This window comes from Trichosurus vulpecula, chromosome 4, assembly GCF_011100635.1.
Source record: "Trichosurus vulpecula isolate mTriVul1 chromosome 4, mTriVul1.pri, whole genome shotgun sequence".
NCBI lineage: Eukaryota > Metazoa > Chordata > Mammalia > Diprotodontia > Phalangeridae > Trichosurus > Trichosurus vulpecula.
The window spans coordinates 302696183-302718184 of record NC_050576.1 but is presented as its reverse complement, the minus strand read 5'-3'; the positions used below and the strand labels follow the sequence as shown (position 1 = coordinate 302718184).

General features: G+C 37.7%; 1 protein-coding gene across 1 annotated transcript in view; it reads left to right on the top strand.

Moving 5' to 3' along the window:
* COG3 (component of oligomeric golgi complex 3) overlaps window positions 1-22002 on the top strand; it is a 66107-nt gene that overhangs the window by 28392 nt on the left and 15713 nt on the right. The window contains exons 14-19 of the mRNA XM_036756351.1: window positions 6591-6696; window positions 8395-8519; window positions 10307-10396; window positions 13096-13216; window positions 17842-17930; window positions 18034-18168. Coding sequence (XP_036612246.1) covers window positions 6591-6696; window positions 8395-8519; window positions 10307-10396; window positions 13096-13216; window positions 17842-17930; window positions 18034-18168 — 666 coding nt within the window. The remainder of the gene's footprint in view (window positions 1-6590; window positions 6697-8394; window positions 8520-10306; window positions 10397-13095; window positions 13217-17841; window positions 17931-18033; window positions 18169-22002) is intronic.

Here is a 22002-nt window from a genome sequence, read left to right as displayed (position 1 = left end):
GTTTTTATGCGTTTTTTGCTCAGTTCTTCCCTTCACACTAGGGAGCATACATTTCATCCCAAAGCAATTCAGTGATCCATGTGATTGCTGGTTCCGAAAATTCTGTGGCTTGCTCTCTGGGTGGCATTGATAGAGAAGCAGTCTTGTCACCACTTTGCTAATGAGAGCGTACTGCCAGTCATGGATGGCCACAAAGAACATGGCTAGCTGTGTAGTGCTGTTCTGCTTTTCTCCTTCCTGTAGGTTTACAGAAGGTTGGCCATTCCCCCAGCCCCAACCCTGAGCTCCAGTGGTTCCCTTTTACTTTGAGGATCCTTTCATAACATGGTCCCTTCCTCTCCAGTCTTCTTATGCTTGATTCCCTTCTACTCCCTCTTAAGATCCTGTGCCACTGACCTGCCTGTAAAACTTGAATGTGACACTCTATTGCTGATCCCCATTTATATTGGCTCCCCTTCCACCCCCATGTTTGAGTGCTTTGCCCCCTCACCTTCACCTCTTAATCTTCTTGGCTTCCTTCAGGATTCAGCTCAGATCCTACCTTCTGCATGTAATCTCCCCTGTGACTCTCTCAAGCCTTCCTCTCTTGGGTCGCCTCCTCTCTATATAGCTTGTATATATGTAGCTATTGCCATGTCGTATCTCCCATTAAATAGTGAACTTCTTGTGGGCAGGGACTATTTTTACCTGTCTCTGTATGCCCAGGTACAGCACCTGGACCAGGAGTAGGGAACCTGCAGCCTCGAGGCCACATGTGGGCCTCCAGGTCCTCAAGTGCAGCCCTTTGACTGAATCCAAATGGCACTTTTAGTCAGAGTGCCACACTTGAGGACCTGGAGGGCCATGAGTGGCCTCGAGGCTGCAGGTTCCCCAACCTGACCTAGACCCAATAAATGCTTATTGACTGACTGACTAATTGAGAATTTGTGGTTTCTAAAATCAAGATTATGACTTGATTCATTGGATCCCTGTGAGAAAAGTAGTGTCATTTCAGTTTAGGAATTAACCAGAGATAGAAGAGCTTACATGACTGGCCTTAGGAGGGATAGTAAGTCAGTAAGAAATAACACGAGAAACCAAAATTTCTAATTCTCAGCCAGTTCTGTAGATTCTTAAGCACAGTATCCATCCAAGTAGCGATTTTGTTCCTCATGAGGTTGCCTTTTGCCCCTTGAAGCATTTTTAAAAATAGAACAACAACTCTTGAAAAATACTTTTTATTTAGTCACTGCTTATATGTCAGGTCCTCCAATATTTGCATAAGACATTTGATTTAAAACTAATTTCATTATGACAATCTGCATTTAATCATACAATATAACTTGAAGAGTGACCATAAAGGGTCATTTTCTTATAATGCAGTAGATGCCTTATTGTTGATTTATTAAATTTAAACAGAAATTAAATGAAAATTAAGTTTGGTTAAACAAAAAAAGAAACATACTGTTATTGAAAGCAATAGCATTCAAATCATTTTGTTTGGAAATTAGGATAATTTTTGGTGAATGTAATTTTTACTAGGTTAACAGTTGTTTCTTATCATCATTGAATTTAATGTGATTCTAGTTAAAATTTTTGAAACTTATTATAAAAATAGCCACTAAAAAGTCCCTAATGGGCTTTTGCTGGTTTTAAATTGAACTAGAGTATTGTTCAAAGGCGACTATTTCTTCGGTATTTTCCATTATCTGTACAGAGCACAAATCAACAAGCATTTATTTAGTGTTTGTGCTAGGTATTATGCTAAGCACTGGGGACACCAACACAAGTGAAAGGAAAGACAGTCCCTGCCCTCAGGGAACTTAAGTTCTAATGAAATGACATAAAAAGGAGTTGAGTTGGGATTGGTGTGTACTGGAGAAGTCTGAAGCCTGGAAAGTGGAGCTGGGAGAGGAGTGATTGATGATGGCCAGGGCCCTGGGGAGGGGTCTTTGGGGAGAGAAGGCCACAGTGAGGGAGGGAATTTCTAGAGTAGGAAGGCAGCAGCTGAGTCAGGGGAAAAGAAGGTCGTGAAGTCCAAGAGTCAGAAATAAAGCTGGAGGGGAATGGTGATTTCCGTGTTTTTCTCTAGAACCTTTGTGAAAATCAAGAAGCTTCTTTTATTCCTTTGTTAATTAGCATTAGTTTGAAAGCTGGCTTGGAGGTAGAGCCATAGAGTCGGATTTGGATGGTTTGGAAGGAAGGTCTTCTGGTTTTGAGGAGCTCTACTGCAAGAGAAGAGAGGCAGTAATAAGTCTGCTGAATAGAGCCGAGTGCTCATGTAAGAGGAGTGTAGTAGGCCAATCAAATTGGGAAGATTTCTCAAGTTTTACTACAATATAGTAGAGGGAATTATTTTTGTAAGTTATGGCTAAGTCTGAAAAAAAAAAGCCAAATTTGGGTGTGAATGTTGTATGTTTAGCATAATTACAAGAATATAACTTTCTAGAATTTGAACTGAGGGGAGAAAAGAAATCTCCAGAACCTGAATGTATTCCTCACTCTGAAGGGAATTTGCTTATAGAGACTTTCTAAAAGCTGTTTAACTCCAACGCCCATGTAGTTTTTAAATGACACTGAACATGTAGAGAAATAGCCCACTAAAATGTTATCTGAAAATGAAATTTTTTTGAGAAAACATCTTCAAATGTGCCCTTAATAACATCTTTTGAACAGGCCCTTTCAACTTAGGAAAAATAATAGAAGAAAACATATCTATAGCGTAAGAGATGAATAACCCCTGTAGTAGACGAGTGTTTCATTTGTAGATTTTGAGAAGGAAAGTCAGGGTGCTTAAAATTATATTGAATAATATGAAGGGGAGCTAGAGGCCTTTTATGGAGATGGAGGACAGGAAGCCCTGGTCAGGATTTCCATTCACCTTTCACTTTACTAGTTAGGTTCTTTTCCCTTTTAGAGCTATTTTTGTTTGTAACTTTGGCATTGAGAATTGAGCAATGAGCGACAATAGTTTTGTATTGCTTTAATCAAACACTTAGGCTTCTCATTGCATGTTCTAATGATTTTGGTGCTGCTTGGATGTACTATCATATCACTACGCCTGAAATCCCAGAGGATTGTATCTTATCTAAATTTGGTGATTCCTATCTTCCTGATACAATGCTCTGAACATCACAGTTGCCAAGTAAATGTTTGTTGAATTGAATTGCATATTTGGCAGATACTATTTTGTGGAGAAATACCATACCATAAATGCCGTATACAGCTCACAGATTTTCAGACTAGGTCAGGGTCTTGTAGTGCTTTAAGGTTATTGTGAACATTATTTATAATTATATTATAGGTGTTAAGAGTGCCAGTTAAGGTTGTGTTTTAGTGCAGTACCAGACTTGGTGGTGGTGTTAGGGGTGATACGCAGATTAGGTTCAGTACTTGAAGTCTAAGTGAGATTTTAGTCCTTGTCCAGTGTTCTCTCCCACTGTGTCATTCTGCCTTGCCAATAACATATGTGATTTATTTGTTGTACAGTGTTATTACTGGATCAGGTGGGAGATGGCATATGTGAAAGTACCTTGAAACCCATTTACTTATTCAGTCGATCATCATTTATTGCTTATTCTCTGCCAGTACTGTGTAAGACACCAGGGTTACAAAGACAAAATCAAAACAGTCTCTGTCCTCAAGGACCTTCCATTCTATAGGAGGAGACTTTATGTACGTATACAGAATAAATACAGGGTAGTATTGGGAAGGAGGTCACTAGCATTTAGGAGATCAAGAAGGGTTTCGTAGAATAAAGATTTTGTACACCTGCTATGAGCTAGGCACTGAACTTACTGTGTTTTTCTTTCCTTGTGAAAATGTGATGAACTTGTACTTTCATCTATTTAGTGATCATGTTTAGTATGTTGGGCTGGCTCTATTAGTAGAATTTGTGGTTTAAGGTATTCCACCTTCAGGAGAATAAGTTTGGTCTGTGTTTCCTGTGGTGGGTGTGTTCAGCCATCCATACTCTTATTTTAAAAATAAAGTTTGTTTGCTTTTTCTTTTTAATCACAATAGGTGCTTCTACTTTCTCTTCTTAAGCCTTTTCAGCCTGGCTTCCAACCTTGTCATTGCACCAAGACTGCTAATGCACCAAAATTGCTAATGATTTCTTAGTTGCCAAACGTAGTGGCCTTTTCAGATCTCATTCACCTTGACTTCTCTGCAGTCACTGACACTCTCGATCACTCTCTCCTGCTCGATATTCTTTTTGCTCTAGGTTTTCAGGATACCAGTCTCTCCTAGTTTTCCTCCTACCTCTCTGACCACTCCTCTGTCTCCTTTGCTAGATCCTCCAGATCATATCCTGTAACTGTAGGTGTCTCTCAGTGCTCTGTTCTGGGCCCTCCTTTTCTCCCCTTATACTACTTCACTTGGTATTCTCATCAGTTTCCATGGATTTAATTACCATCTCTATGCTGATGATTCTCAGATCTATCTTACTTGTCCCAATCTGTCTGCTGACCTCCAGCTTCCCATCTCTGTCTGCCTTTTTGCCATCTCGAGCTGGATGTCCAGTAGACATCTTACACTCCATGTGTCCAAAACAGAGCTCAGTCCTTCCCCCAAATCCTCCCTGCCATCTACCTTCCCTATTACTGTAGAGGGCAACACCATCCTCCCAGTCCCCCAGACTCACAACTGACACTGACACTCTATCCCTCTTCCCCCTCCCCACCCCCCATATCCAAGGTGATTCTAAGACCTATGGATTTCACCTTTGTAAAGTCTCTCAAATATGTCTCTTACTGTCCTCTTACACTGCCAGCACTCTGGTTCAGGCCCTCATTGTGTCATGCCTGGTCTATTACAATAGCCTGCTGGTGGGTCTGCTTGCTTTAAGTGTCTCCCCACTTCATACTATCCTCCATTGAGCCACCAAAATGATTTTCATCAAATTCGAGTCTGATCATTTGTCATCATCTGCTCCTCCCCCTCCCCCCCCCCCCCAATAAGCTCCAGCAGCTGCCTATTGCCCCCAGGAACAAATGCACAGTACTTTGTTTGGCATTGAAAGTGCTTTATAATCTAGCTCCCTCCTACGTTTCTGGTCTTCTTAGGCCTTACTACTGAACACTTTGAGCTAGTGATGCTGGCTTTCCGGCTATTCCACAAACAAGACATTCCATCTCTCAGCTCCAGGTATTTTCTCTGACTGTCCCCAGTCTCTGGAATGTTCTCCCTCCTTTGCTCTGATTACTGACCTCTCTGCCTTCCTTTATGTCCCAGCTAAAAATCTTTCCTTCTACAGGAAGCCTTCCCTAACCCCTCTTAATTTCAGTGCTTCCTTTAGTTATCTCATATATTTTTATCCTATCTATAGCTTGCTTTGTATAGACTTGTTTTGTTGTTATCTCTCCCCCATTAGACTGTAAGCTCCTTGAGAGCAAGACTGTCTTTTGCTCTTATCCCAGGGCTTATAGCATTGTCTGGCACATAGTAGGAGTTTAATAAGTATTTATTGATTGAAATGCCCATTCTGCGCTTTCAATTTGAACCCTATTTTGTAACAAATAACAAGCAGAAGTACCCAATAATCACATCTGACAGTGTGGGCAACATTCTTCCCAAGTAGCCACAGGTCTTTTCTGTGAAGAAGTAGGGAAGGGTATTGTTCATTACCTGTTTTCTGAGAACTTTATTTAGGTTTTGCAGTTACTCAGAATTTCAATTTCTTTTAAATCTTTTCATTTACATTATTCTAGTCATCGTGTATATTGTCTTTTTGGTTCTGCTTACTTCACTTAAAATCAGTTCATACAAATCTTACCATATTTTTCTGAATTTTTCATATAGATCATTTCTTGTGGCACACTTTTATCCCATTTTATTCATGTACAACAGTTTTTCTTCCACTTGTTCCCCAGTTACGGTATACCGATCTTTGTTTTCAGTTCTTTGCTTTCAAAAATAGTTCTGCTATGAATATTTTGGCATATATTGTATTTTTATTCCTTCAGTAGAGTGTTTGCCCTTGAGTGGATTTGCTGAGCCAAAGGGTATAAACAGTTTAGTCGTTTTTCTTGCATTATTTCACATTGTTATTTAGAATGGTTGGATCAGTTCACAGTTCCATCCGCAGAATATTGTTACTGTGCTTTTTTCCCCCACAGCCATTCTAATATCAACTTCTTTTTGTTTTGGGCTTCTTTTGCTAATTTGTTGGGTAACCTCTGAGTTGTTTTGACTTGCATGTCTCTTGTTATTATGATTTGGATCAGCCTTTCATATATTATTAATGGTTTGCAATTCTTTTGAAAACTTCTTATCCTTTGGTCGCTTATCTGCTGGGGAATTGCTCTTAGCTTTTGGGTTGATCTCTTAATCTATCTTAGCTATCAATCTTTGATTAATGATTATTTGTTGCAAATATTTTCCCCACTTGACAATACAAAAACTTTTTATTTATCTGTTTTTTATGATCACCTCTATTCATTGGATAAAATCTTCTTCATGGAGTACACTTTTAAAATTTTACTGTGTTTCAAATTTACATGTTCAGTTTAGAAACTTAAAATTGGAAACTGTACTTTTTAGTAACAAAACAGACTGAGCTTTACCAAAAGCACCGTTTTAATGGTGTATTCCTTTGTTTTTTTCTGCAGCAAATTGCACAGAGTTTAAAAGATGAACAAAAGAAGGTACCCTCAGAAGCCTCATTTTCAGATGTTCGGTTAGAAGACACACAGTCTAACCGCCTAAATAAACCCGGTATGTCTGGAAACATATTTGTCGGCTTCTCTGTCTATAGTAGAGTGAGGAAGATGAGCAGCGGCAGCATGATGTCATGGGAAGAGCCTGGCTTTAAACCTCAGCATCCTAATTATTACTGTTACTGCTTGAGTGTATCAGAGAGATAAGGGGCAGGGGTAGCAGCTGGGCATCATCCTCGACTGCTCTGCAGTGCTCTGAGCCCAGCCCCATTAACCACACACTAAATTGAGAAGCACATCAGTACACAATGAGACTGACAGCTAACTGAAATTATTTTTGTAGTCACTTCAACAAACCTTCGTTTTGCTGTTTTCTGTGCTTTGTTTTGAGGAGGTGATTCTGCTTGAATCAGAATTAACACATAAATATTACTTACAGCATGTGATCTTCTAAACATGCACCACTCAAGAATTTTCCTAGAATTTTTCTCACCTTTCAGTAGCATTATTCAGCCTGAGTTGGGAAAATGATATTTCAGAGTGACTTTAAGAAGAGCTATAAAATTTGAAGTTATTGTGATTAGTGACATGCTGTGTTTGTTCAGAAGGATCAGATATCCCAGTAGCCAAGGAAAAGCCTTGCTGTGTGTTGTGAATTTTACGAAACCAATGCCTTTCTATGAGATTAGCAATAGGATCAATACAGCCTAAGTTTCTCAGCCTCCTTTCTCAGTATCCCTGGCAAGGCTTGGCTCACAGGGCCTTTCCTCTGTTCCCCAGTTGTCAGGGTCTTTACATTACCTCATGCTATGTTGTTTATGTTTTGTGTTTACTTATCTGTGTATAGATTGTTTTTGTTCCTCTGTGGAATGTCAGGGCAGGGACTAATTTTGTTTTTTCTTTATAGTTTCATTGCCTAACACAGTGTGGGGTCATAGTAGGTGTTTAATAAATGCTGTTGAATAAATGTAATAACTTTTAAAAATATATTATCATAACAGTATACTGTTGTTTCCATTCTGTTGTCTCTTTTTTATTTTCAAAAATTGTCCATTACTTGTCCATTTGTTTATGTGTACATGGACCTTTTCAGCAGAGCTTAGGAAAAGGCCTTTGTGAGCTGAAGACGAGTTTAAAGATTGTGCTGCGTTCCCCCCCCCCCGCCTTAAAATTGCATTTGCCTCTGTATTACTGCCAACTCCAAACTTCCTAGTGATTTTGTTATCAGCAAGTAACTAGTGACTTAGATAAAAGTCAATACTTGAATACCTTGGAAAACAGAATTTGGGGACATTAAAAAGTGTTCCTTATTGTACCCTTCCCTGCCATCTTTTTGCATGTTGAGACTCATGTTACCTATGTATGGTCCTAACTGTTATTCAGCTTTGAAAATAGATACTGGCCTATGGCAAATGATAATTTATGAAGAGTGACTCACTAAGACAGTTGAACTCATTAATTATCAGTGTACTTTTGGGGAGAAAAGTGTTTAGAAGGTAGGGACAATTTGTGGGCAGTGTATTTATCATGAATCTTGTATGTTTCCATGAATGTTTCATTTTAATATGTTAATATTGACATGATTTGCCATTCCCTGATTAAAAATGAAGCTTTGTTACAATTTACATTTCCTATTAGCCTGAGAACAAATGAAGATCCCTTAAGTGCCTTAAGTAAGTGCCTTATTATGTGATTCTTCTAAGACAGACGTCCACAATTAAGAAATTTGAGTGGCTGTTTTATATTTGATCCTTAGGCACAGGAGAATCTCTTAATCCTAGACCGCAGGCCACAATTTCACCAGCGGATCTTCATGGAATGTGGTATCCCACTGTTCGAAGAACTCTTGTGTGTCTCTCTAAACTATACAGATGCATAGATGTACGTATGGGAACTTTAATTTCTTTATATTTCATGTTTTCTGCCATTTGAAATAACTGAATTTTAAATTTTAAACTTTGTTCTCAGAGCTTAGAGCAATATTTTGTCAGTATCATAACATCCTAGGGTATTGGGATGAGGAGAGCCATTTAGTTTTCTTCTCAACTTTTTCATTTTATAGATGAGGAAACCAAAATCTGTATTGAGACCTGCCCAAAGTTACATAACTAGTTAACAGAACCAGTGTTAGAATCTAAGTCTTTTGAATTCTTTCTATAGCTTTTGTTTCTTTTCAACTCTGTATATTTATAGTAACAAAAATTCATATAAAAGAGACTTTTTCAGACTCATGTATCAGATTTAAATAGTTAGAAATAATGCTACTGATTTAGATCCAAATGGTACTCACCTTGAATCAGTTTTTTCAACAGGTATATCTTTTAAAACTCCCAAATTGTTCAGTACTCAGAAATGAGTGGATGGTTTAGTTACATATTTTTGCAGGCTGCTGACTTATTTTAAAAAATTCTGTTTAATGAACTGATTGCAATTTTCTTCAAGATTCATTTTATTTAATGCTGTACTCTACAAAACAGCAATAATTTTTAAAAATATAAAGTATTTTAAGGGTTTTTTTTGGGGGGGGGGCAGGGCAATTGGGGTTAAGTGACTTGCCCAAGGTCACACAGCTAGTACATGTGTCAAGTGTCTGAGGTTGGATTTGAACTCGGGTCCTTCTGATTCCAGGGTGGTGCTCTACTCACTGTGCCACCTAACTGCCCCTGAATATAAAATGTTTTAATAGCATTTATATATTTAAATTTATAGTTATATGTGTTGACGTCAATGTCAGTCACATTCTAGCTTCTGGGACTTTCTGGAACTGGAATCAGATCATCTCTACTGTGTTAGAGGTGCCTAGGTTTCTTGCTGAGGATCCTTTCCAATGAGAGGCTTTGCTGTTTCCATCTTTACCCAGCTTCTGTGATAGGGAAGGAGGAAAGAGTCAGAAAAGGGATGTTAGGTATGGTTATTGACAAAGTTGAACATCAGGTATTTTGCATTGCAATCCACACAGCTGCTTTTACATATTCATTTGTGGAAATAAAAGATGCCTGATCACTGGAGGTCAGAGAGTGGAGGGAAGCTGAGTGGTAGAAATCTTTGCTTGAAGAATGGGCAGAGAATTCTCTCTCTAGGAGTAGATTAGAGCTTGTGGCTCTCATTAGCTGCAGGGACCCCTGATTTCCTTCCTTCTCCTCACATCACCATCACCCCTTCTTTCTAGCTGAGTGCTTGCAAGAGACACCAGTGAGAGACTTAGAAAATGACTCATGACTTGAATGATTACTCAAGTCATTCCTTAAGTCAAGTTTGATTTGAGTATGGAATCAATTCAGGGATTTTATTCCAGGATAGATGTGTATGCTCTTTGTTAATTGGAACAAACGGTACTATGCAATAGAATATAGCATTTATTAAATGTTACACACTACAGAATCAGACTGATAGAGTTGGAGGGACTTAATCAGATAATTAAATTCCTTCATTTATTGGAAAAGGAAATAGAAACCCAGAGATGCCCAAGAGCTCATAGCTAGAATATAGCAGAGGGGGGAACTTGAGCCCAGAATCTTTGTCATTTGTACTCATATGTCTCATTCTTGGCACTCATTTTAAAAATCAGGTGCTAGAGGAAAGGTGTTTTTTTTTTTTAACACCATCTTATATTTTCCTATTTTTAAATGTTGTATCAATACTTAAAGACTTTTTTTTTACTCCACCAGAGGGCAGTGTTCCAAGGATTATCCCAGGAAGCATTGTCAGCTTGCATTCAGTCATTACTGGGAGCTTCAGATTCAATCTCCAAAAATAAGGTTTGATAAAAAGTGTTAGATGAAAATTTGTGGTCCTTAATGGTATTGTGGAACATTACACGCTCATGTGCAGAGACAGAAGCTACAAGTCATCTGACTGCAGAATTTTAGTCCCAAGTCAGACTATGCTGCCATAGACATGTAACCTTGGTGTTAAGGAGCAGGATGAAGAGAGCCTGCTCTATGAGGGTGGTACATTACCAGAATTCTCTTGGCTAAAACAGTAGGATTCATTTTTGAAAATTCAAGACTAATTGGGTATTGATAGTGATAGTATACATTAGAAATAGCTGCCTTTTCTTTTTATTTGCAAAGATTTCTTTTTCAAAGTGTAATTAGCTTGAGTACTAATCACTTGCCCACTTTCTTTGAATGTTATAAATCCCATAGTATGGAAGCTTCTGTTTACATCTGGCCATCGGGGAAATGGGACTGGGAAAGTTCTGCCTTACTCTCGTCCATGGCTAGCTTTTATGGAGCAGTAGTTATTTTAGAAAGCTGAATGGGGCATTTAAACTTTTTCAGTTTACTCTGGGTTTTCTCCTGGGGTTAGTTAAGGATTGTTCTCTACAATATTGGAGTAGTCTTTCTTAACAGGGTGCCACCCTTGCTCTTCCCTACTTCTCCTTTGTTCCTGGGACATTTCCAGCAAGTCAGGGATGTGTGGCTGTCATTTCCACTCTGGCCTATCCCTGTTATCTCAAGTGTGTAGGGAAGGAACCATAGTGATTCTCTTCCCTCTTTGTACCCATGGCTCCCTTTCACAAACCCTTCCCATCCTTACGAGCATCTGCTTCTACCTTGATTCCAGACCTGACATTTTTGAGGTTTCATGTCAGCAAAAAGTAGTATTGCCCCTCCCCCAAAATGTTGGACATGTTAGACCAGCCCTGTCGGCTTCCATGTATGTTCATTCCCACCTTTCTATGTTAGGGAACTGGGGGTTAAGATTTTGGCAAGTGTACCAGGAGAGGATAGAGGATAGGTTTTTAGACAGACAGTTAAGATTTAGACAATTTATATCTTCAGTTGGAACCATTCATATTTTTTCTGTCCTAATTAGTAGGATATAAGTGACACTGGCTGTCTCTACCACAGGCCTGTTACTAGAGGCAGAAGAGAGACCTTGAGTTTTCTCTTTTCCGCATTTTAAGCTCATGCATAGCTTAAGCTTATGTATACCATTGCCGTGTAGCTCTGCTCCATGTTTCTAATGTAAGGGACTTAAGTGGATGAGCACTAACTTTTTTATTTTCATGACTGAAATGTCATGTGCCTTTTGGTATCTCAACCTTTAAAAACATGACTTTATAAAAGTAGTTTATGATAGTCTTAAACTTTTTCCTTTTTTTAAAAAAAGGAGTTCTTATCCTTGTATATTATTTTTTGCTTATGAAGTAACTCTCAAAATCTGTTTGAGAAAGCAAATATGCCACCATTTTCTATACATTGGACCGCATCAGCTTTGTAAAATATGCTTTTAAATTCCCTAAGTTTCATCTTAAGAAGAATTACTTTTAAAAGGGAGCAAATTTTAAAGAAATAAACCCATCATTTCCAGTGCTTAGAATAATATCTGGCATGTACCAAACTTAATGAACGGATGCTTCATGGTTGATAGATTTCCTGTTTACTTGACATTGTGTAAAAGAAAACACACAGGATCTTAACTTGTTTTGTGCTGAAAATGTCTGTGGAATGGGGGAGGAGAAGTTGATAATTTTTTTTTTTACTTTAAGCCATGAAAAGTTAAACTAATTGCTTATAAAGGAAGAATAATAAACTTTTTCTGTTACGTTGTTTCATTAGCAATTAACTCCCAAATTTCACATTCCTACTTGATTAGCAACAGTAGTATATAGGCTCCCTTTACATAAAAAGCAGAGTACGTTATGTATCACTGAAGAATCTGGTCTGTGCTTTGAAAGTGAAATTGAATTACAAAACTCAGTGACTAGGTAAAGGAAGGGGTGCAAGGAACTTCAAGGAAGCTTTTAGTTATTTGGAAAAGCACAGTGACATGAAAGGATAATCCAAAGTGGGGTTTTTCTTTTTATACTTAGGGAGCTGCTCCTGTGTAGGACTAGACAACACTTCAAACAAAATAAAGAGAAATATTGTTGCAGAGGTCTGACAAGAGAAACTGGAAAGATATCTTGTCTCCCTAATCACCTTCTCTGTTTCCAAATTCATGCTGAGAGTTGGCTGGGTAGGGAATAGAGAGTGTGTGTGTGTGTGTGTGTGTGTACACGTATGTAGGCATGTATATACATATATACACATAAACACACATTTGTGCACACACAAACATACACGTATGCCATGTCTCAGCTGCATTTAAAGTATAAATTTAAAATAAAGCTGATGGTTCTCTTTAAATTTCTCATTTCATTCCTTTTTGATCAGGAAGGTAATTTTTTGTTTTTAACAGACTTCTTTTCCTGTTATTAGATTAGAAGAACTTAAGCAGTGTAGATTTCAATAAGAATTTGAGGACAAGATTTTTGATAGAGAGAGAGAGTTTAGGGAGTCATAGAGATACTATAAAACTATAAGGTTTTAGGCTAAGGGCTCCAAATCTAGGTGGCAATAACATTTATTAAAATGCATACTTTTGTTTATAGTCACCTACATGTGATCTCTGCTTTTGTATTTCTGCTTAACCTATGGTATTATTTATTTCCCCCCTTTCAATTTAGACCCAGATTGATGGACAGCTTTTCTTAATTAAGCATCTTTTGATTCTTCGTGAACAAATTGCTCCATTCCACACTGAATTCACCATTAAGGAAATTTCCCTGGACCTTAAGAAAACTAGAGGTACTTCATTGTCCTAGCTGGCATAATTGGGCAGATTTAACCTGTCCAGATATGTCAACATAGGATCTAGGTTTATTTTATGTTCATCTGCAATGTTTTCGCATGCTTGCTGAATATATTACCTGCTTGTTCTCGTCTGGGCTGCAGACATTCTAAATGCTTCTCATATGCTGTAACATCTTCTTAGAAAGGAACAGCATCAGACCGTTTCTATTTATTTGATGCCAACATAACCTGTTGAAAATGGAGGGAAAGCTCTCATTTTATTGTTCTATGCAATACCAAAGAGATGGTTTGGCTGATTTGACTGAATTGATCAGCTAGTCACTATAGTGGAAATCTAGGGAGGTGGTCTGAGGCAGTGGAGGGAGCACCTGTCCTGGGCAAGCCTTTCTGAGCTTTTCCTCTTCTCTAAAATAGGGATGATGCTAATAGTAGTGCTGTGTGACTCATAATATTGTTGTAAAGGTCCAATGAGATTAAGAATCCGAAATGAGATGATGTATCTGAAAGTGCTCCGACAAGTATATTCCATTCTGTAGAGCTAGCCTTCTGTTCAGTAGTTAGCAGGAACAATGTCATGCTGGGTCAGAATCTATTAATCCAGCAGTTTTTGTGGAACAATACAATCAAGCAGTGGTTTGTGGAGTTAGGCTAAGGGTATACCACAAATTTCTCTAATAACCTCTCAGTTTAAACTTTCTTCACACAATAATATTTATAGTTTCAGCTTATTTAAGTTCTTTGGATAGCAAATTATTTAAGTTGAGAAATAAAGCCTTTTTTTTTTTACCAGCTTACCTATACTCCTCAACAAACTTTTTTTAAGCCCTTGATAGAAGTGCCAGATACAAGTTAATAGAGCAGGGCTCTATGAGAGACAGAATTGAGATCAAGGGCAGGGAAGAGGAGGCATGTGAATAAGCATTTATAAAGTACCTACTTTGTGCCAGGCAGTATACTAAATGCTTTATAAATATCATCTCGCTTGTTCCCAAAACCCTGTGAGATAGATGCTATTATTGTCCCACTTTACAGCTGAGGACACTGAGGCAGCAGAGGTGAAGTGACCCAGTTAGTGTTTGAATCTTGATTTGAACTTAGATCTCCTTTACTCTAAGCCTAGTGCTCTATTCCCTGAGCCACCTGGCTGCTTCTGGGCATAAGTAGAACAGTTAGCCTCAGCAAAGAAGCCCAGCCCTTCCTCTGAGATGGGAAGGAAGGAGCAATAGGTGAAGATAGAGAGTTTTGAGGTAGGGAGTAAAGATAGTTAAAGAAGCTTAGTTGGAAAAAACCTGGAAACTCATAATTCAATTGTTGTGTGACTAGGAATATCTCCTACAGCGTCCCTGACAAGGGGTCTTCCGGCTTCTGCTTAAAGAGGCACAATTTTGGGGGACTTGGAATCTTAAGAGACAGTGCAGAACGTTTGCAGATAGCTTTAATTCTGTTATCAGAGGATTGGGTAGTCATTCATGCATTCAGTAATTCATTCTTCAATTACCAAAAATTTCCAGGCCGTAGGGCAGATACATAAAGCTGATTTTGATAAGATGCCTACCTTCAGCTAAAATCTAGCAAAGAGATATAGCACACATAGAAGTGTGCAATACTGTTTGACAGATACACAGTAATTACACAGAATATGATAGGACATGAAACAGATACAGAGTGCTGTAAGAGGTCAGAGGGAAGATTACTTGTAACTGGGAAGATTTGGGAAGGCAATTCTTGATGAGATGGCAAGGGAGGTAGATGTTGAAGGATGGGGATGAGATGTCAAAAGGTAAAAATTGAAAGTGTGAGAAGAACCCTTTCTAGGTGTGAGGAATTAGTTATGAATGAAGGCTTGCAAGTGGAGATTTATGAAAAACATATAGAATCTCTGGTTTGGGTAGAGTGTAGAACATGTAGAATGTCAAACTCAAGTAGAAATGGATCCCTGCAGACCTCACATTGACTTAGAAAACCACAAATTAACATTGTCTGTGTTTCATTGTATTTTATTAAACATTTACCAGTTACGTTTTAATCTGGTTCAGACCTCAAGTTGGATACCTCTGGTGAAATGGATAGTAGTCTGAAAGTTACATGTGTCTTTCTATCCATTGGAGCATAAACTCCTTGAGAACAGGGACCATGTTGTTTCTTCCTTTATATTCATGGTTCATAGCATAGTTCCTTACGCATAGTAGAAATATAAATAAACATTGAAGAAATTGACATTGGCTTCCATCTTAGTAAAGAGGAGGTAAGATCATCTGGTGAGAAAAGGCGGGAGGTTGAGGTTAAGGGATTAAACCCTGATATGGGGATTCTACTTACATTTTTGGCATTTGATTTGATCTGTTGTATTGCTAAATCTTTATTACAAAGAGCTATTTATTGAAAGTTCTATTATATTTCCTTTTGTCCCTAAATGGCTTACTTTCTGATACAATGGGTGCCCTTCGTTTCAAGTATTGTAGGTGTGGGAGAACAAACTCGTGTTCATATTTTTTGTATTCAGCATGTCCAGAATGGCGCTCTCCTCTAAATGCGTCCTTTCTCTAAATTCCCCCACTTCTCTTAAGCATACCATCTTAACATTCACCTAAGTTTGTAGGTTTGGAGGCATTCTTGATTTTGCCCTCTATCCCACCTTCAATAACCAATCGGTTGCCAAGTTTTATTGTTTCTCCCTCTGTAAAATCTCTCTATCTCTCTAACTCTTTTTCTCTCTTTCTCCTTCTGTCTCTCTTACTTTCTCTCTACTCACATGGTCACCCATCACGACGGTTCAGGCCTTGATCACATTTATCTAGACAATCGAAATAGCCTCTTAATCAAACTCCTGGTTTCCAGTCTTTCCCATCTCCAGTCCATCCTTCACGCAGCTGCCAAAATAATTTCCTAAATTACAGCTCTGACCATGTCCTAAAGCACAGGTCTGTTGATGCCAGAATAAACTTCATTGACTCCTATTGCCTAGAGGATATAACATAAACTCATTAGCTTATCATTTAAAGCCCTTCTTAATCTGATTTCAGTCAGCCTTTCTGTTTGTTGTATATTAGTGCCCCTTTGTGCACTTGGTGTTCTGGGCAGTGTCTCCCACCTGCTTGCCTTTGCACAGGTTATTATATCTCCTGTTCCTTGAAAGCACTCCCTCCTCACCTCTGCCATTTGTAATTAGGAATCTTTCTTTAGACCCGAGGTTGTTAGTGTTCTCTCTCCAGTCTCTTTGCATTGTATCACCTCAGTAGAATATAAGCTCTGTTAGGGCAGGGATTGTTTTTAATTTTGCCTCTGGATCCCCAACATCTAGAATAGTGCCTTAAACATAATAGGTACTTAATAGTTTGTTGGATTGGATTCTCTTTACTTTTATGATTACATAGATTTCTGTCAGATATCCACATTGCGTACTGAAACCAATTTTATCATTTAGATGATAAAATTATTTCTTTTTATTATTAGGTATTTTAACAATGCTATTACTGTGAAGGATTTTAATTGATGGGATTGTGAAGTATAGGATTAACATTTGTACTATTCTGATTAATCTTCCATTCTTTCTAGCCTGTAAATTGTTTCTGGTGTTTTGCACGATGAATTATAATTAACTGTAATTAATGCTGAAGTATAATAAACATTAATATCCCTACATTTTGTCAGAAGTTGGCTTGGGGCATATTTTTCATAAATCTTAGACATTCAAAGCACAAGTTGATATGACTTCATTTACTGTAGAAAGAATTCTTTTAAGTAACTAAAAACTATAATAAGGAGAAAAGTAGAACCAAGGAGCTACTTACTAATGTTTTGTGCCGAGTGCTTTCTCCACTAGAGATTCTCTTTCATTGAGATAAGGGTCAAAGACACAGTGCTATTGTGTGCCTGAAAAACTGCAGTTAGAAATGTTTGAAACTTTGCTTTTTTCCAGTTGGGCAAAGCTAAACTAAGAAATAGTCTTTTCTTTCTGTTACTTTTTATGCTACTATCGTATCTTTTAAGCCTCTGACTTCCTTATAACTAACTCTTACAGCTTATTGCATTTGAACATCAATGAGACCTTTAGTGCTTTGAATAGATTCTAGTTAGTCTGGAGGTTAAGGGTTAAATATGTCCTTATGGTGTTTTTCCCTGGCTGACACACAATTTTGTTCTCTTCAATTTCAAATGAATAAATTTTTGTGCCAGCCAGGGCTCTGTAGCTGTGAAGATGGGTAAGTAGTTTTTTTTTTCTTTATCAGCATACAAAAACCAATTTTTGCCCTACAGATTAATTCCTCTAAAGGTCATAATATGGCAGCTGTATTACAGTTTAGGTATCATTGATGAAGTTTTTAATCAGATACTCAGCATTTATCCCATTTTCTTCATTTGGAAATAATCAAGTTGCAATTGGTAGTTATTTTAAAATTCGGACTTAAAAAAACACAGAAAGACAATCATTATTCATATCCATATCATCCTTATCCTTCAAGTAGAGTTGGTTAAATTGAACTTGGCTTTTTTTTCCTTTGTGGTTGGTGTTAAGGAGTAGTATTTATTATCCATTGAAATGGCAAGACATATCTTTCTTCAGGAACTGTGCTAGCTAAAACTTATATGTTCATAGCATGGGTAATTTTGTTTCACAGATGCAGCATTTAAAATCCTGAACCCTATGACCGTTCCAAGATTTTTTAGGCTGAATAGCAACAATGCCTTAATAGAGTTCTTGTTGGAGGTGAGGAGTCTTATTTATTTTGAGGGGGGAAACTATATTCGTTTAAATGTGTGTGATTTCTAGGCACATAAAAATAGAAGGAAATTGTTGTCTTCTTTTTAAGGGTACTCCCGAGATAAGAGAACACTATCTTGACTCTAAAAAAGATGTAGACCGACATCTGAAGTCAGCTTGTGAGCAGTTTATTCAGCAGCAGACCAAGCTGTTTATAGAGCAGCTGGAGGAATTCATGTCAAAGGTATACGTGTTGCTGCATTTTTGTCATTGAAAAATAATCCTCAATCTCCCCACATGTCCTTTTATTTGATCATCCTTTTGTGACACCTTTAGCAGTCAAAGATCATGAACCATAAGCTTTTGATGTCTTCGGCCTGTAGATCTCTCAACATATTATTAACAAAATAAGAGTTTGGGATATTTCAACATTTTAAAGGAAAGTCTACAAATATTAATTAGGTGTGCTAATTATAATCAGTTTCATGGTTACATATGCAATGATTATCCATGTTGTGGTTTTGGATCCATTATTGGAGTCATTACCTGTTGTTGTTGTCTATTTTTCATGAGGATCAGTTGAGGGAACTGGGAATGTTTAACCTGGAGAAGAGAAGACTTGTAAGAGACAGGATAGCTGTCCTCCTGTATTTGAAGGGCTGTCATGGAGAAAAGGGAGTAGACTTGTTCTGCCCAGCTTCAGAGGACCAAACAAAGAGCCTTAGGTGGAGTTGCAGAGAGGTGTATTGAAGGTCCATGTGAAAAACAAAAAAAACTTCTTAATTGTTAAAGCTACCCCCAAATGGAACGGGTTACCTTAGGAGGTGGTGCATCTCCTGTCACTGGAAGGAGGTCTTCAGATAGAGGCTGGGTGATCACTTGACAGGGCTGTTGTAGAGTGGATTCCTGTGTAATTTGACTTTGGAAGTCCCTTCTAACTACGTAATTCCATGGTAAAGTGATTTAGAACAGGACTTCAGCTTCTTATAACCTTTAAGGGGGTGGTTGTTTGTAGGTTCTCTTACATATTGCAGACTCACAAAATTGGATTGGAAGGGACTTCAGAAGTCATCTAGTCTAATCTGTATCTGACTAGGAACACTTTGTACCACATTTTTTACAAAGTGATGATCCAGTTTGGTGTTAGAGCTTTCTGCCTGAGCCAGCCCATCACATCCCGCTTTGGGACATTGCTAGACGCTGTCACTCTTCCTTTCCATTTGACTTGGGTAATTGAGAGGTGAAGACTTTATAGCAAGACATAAATATTCTCTATACTAATAACTATAGTAACATTAAGTGTATATATATTTAAAATATATTTTGTATTTAAAATTCATACATGAGCTACTGTCAGTACACTGTTCGATCACAGCTCTTTTGATACATTTGTACTCAACCAGTTGGTTTGTTTTTTGAAATCTCATTTGGGATTTTTGATGACATCAAAAATGTATTTTAAAAGATCTGGATACTAACCTCTATTCAGTAAAGATTTATTAAAGGATAATTACATCATAGTGAGTGGGATTGTCTTGAGGATGAAATGAAAGAACATTTCAGAAGTGCTTTGTGAACCTGACAGTGCTATGTAAATGCAGTGTATTATACATAGAACTGTACCAGGTAATTTGGGGATAATGGAAGAAGTCAGACATGTTCCTGCTGCCTGTAGTCTGATTGGAGAGGCAAGACTTTGGCATATGAAGCAGCTAAAGAACAGATGCATCATAAAAGCCTGTGGGTGACTGCATGTGATGGTTGCCATATTCACCCAACATCTAGGAAGCCATCAGTTTTAAAAATCAAGCCATTAGATAACAGAAGTATCAGAAGAGTCGCAATCAGATAATTTGCTGATTTCTGGTGGCACTTTACTCAGTTTAGTTGATTTCAACAAACTCTTAGATTTTGGGTTATCAAATTAGAGGTGCTCCTTTTTATAGCAAATGAAGAGTTTCCAACTATTGTTTTGTGTCACTTTGATGATAAAGTGATATCAGAAGCATTTAAAACTTTGACATATGTCAAATACAATTTTCACTGGAGTTATTTTCATATTGAGTCAGTATAGAACAACATTGGACACATTTTTTGCAGTACATCTGCATTAATCCTTACTGGGAGCTAGCCATAGTTTTAGCTTTAGGTTTAATTTTGGCCAGATAGAGGGAAAAAACAAACCTTTAGGTGTTTATGGAGTGAGAGGAAGCTTCTGAAACAAGTATTTGTTGATATTATTGAAATCCAAGATTCAACGATGATATATGTTTTAGAAATGAACAGATTGAAAAGTGTGAGTTCTTTGGTTCATTTCTCTGAAGAAGAGGCCTTAGCATAAACTGAATGAAGTTATAGCTGTTATAGATATTTGGGAAGGCTCTGGATACCTGAAAATTTTAGAGTAAAATAGGGAATTGTGTAGGGAATCTTTAATTTGGTTCTGTGCTATAACAGCATGCTTCTTCTTAGACCACACTGAACCTCAGCTGGGCCTCAGCAGTGTTTCCTTCCCTGAGTGCTTTTCCAGTCCACTGTCACTCCACTGTAGGTTGGGATTGTGAAAACACGGAGCCATGGCTTCTCTTAGCATTTGGATGCTTTTACATTTGACCTTTGCCCCAGGCAATTTTCTCCTCACCCTGATCCCTAACCACTCTTGTAATATCATATTCATTGTGTTACTACTAGGAATATTTAGTTAATACTATAATTTTTATTACAAAGTGTTACTGCTGCATTGTGCTATGTTGAATTTGGGTGTGTGCATTAACATTTTTTTTTTTGCTATTGGCCAAAAGGCAAATTTGCTTAATAAAGAATAGTTGTGTTATATAACTCACCACTAGAGTTTATGTGACATTGCTGATCCCTTAAGGTGATACTTTTTGTATTTTTTTTCCTGCAAATTTTATTTCTACATGACAAATGTTAAAGTAATGTACTGTAGAGGAAAATAATGAAAGATCTAAAATCAACTTTCACATTTTCCTGACAGCTAGAGCATTTGTGTCTAGAAGTCAACAAAGCTATTCATCTTTCAAAGAACTTCCCATAAATATGAACTGAAAAGCTTTTTTTATTTGCAAAAATGAAAGTCTTGTGTCTTTTCTGACACAATTGATATTTTATAAGAGCTGTGTCTTTTGTTATGAATAATTGCAAGAGAAATGGAGTTCTGAGCTGGGTTTTAGTAAACAAAAGAAGCACATTTCATCACTTATTTGAGTGTGCATCAAAAAATGTCAGATAATGCTGGACGTAACTATCCTCAGCACATGTCCTCATCTTGTCACCTTAAGTTCAGATTGATTTTCCTTTAAGTAGGCGCTTTCTTAGTATGAACCAACATAGTTTAATGCATAGAGCACAGGTTCCCAAGCTTATTTGGCCTACCTGCCTCCTTTTAAAAAAAAATTACTGCCTCCCTGGAAATCTACTTTCTTTAACCCTTTAACTTTTTTTTTTAATTTGTGTCGTTTAAAAAAAATGTAAAATAGTTTCTTAAAAAATGATGCAACTTCAATTTAATAATTTATTATAAATTTGTGGGGTTTTTCCTGCATTGAAATTTTGATGATGCTATATTGTGTCATGTGACCATATAATATCGTATTGTAAACAAGTCATTACACACAAATATTCCCGCAGATGCATGTTAGACTTCCTGACAATGAGAGACATACTCATCTGCCAACACTTGCTTTTTAAGATCTATTGGTGGACTTGACCACTGATGGGTTATAACTTGCGTTTTGTGTGTTTATTTGGAAAATAATGTAGTCACTACAGCTTTAACTCTGTTACACAACAGATGAAACATGTATGAACGGTTTTTCAAAATATTCTTCTCTTCTTTCCTTATGCTTCCACTGCCCCAATTATTCAATGCCCCCCAATTGCACCTGAGGCTACTACCACCCTGCCCCCCTGGATTGTTCCCAGTGCCCCTCCAGGGGGCAGTATCGCCCACTTTGGGAACCTCTGGATAGAGTATGGTACTAGGAGACTATACACCTAGTGTGCGTTTAGGAATCTGCTGTGATTCTTAGCCCTTCCGTTCATTGTCAGTTGGCAG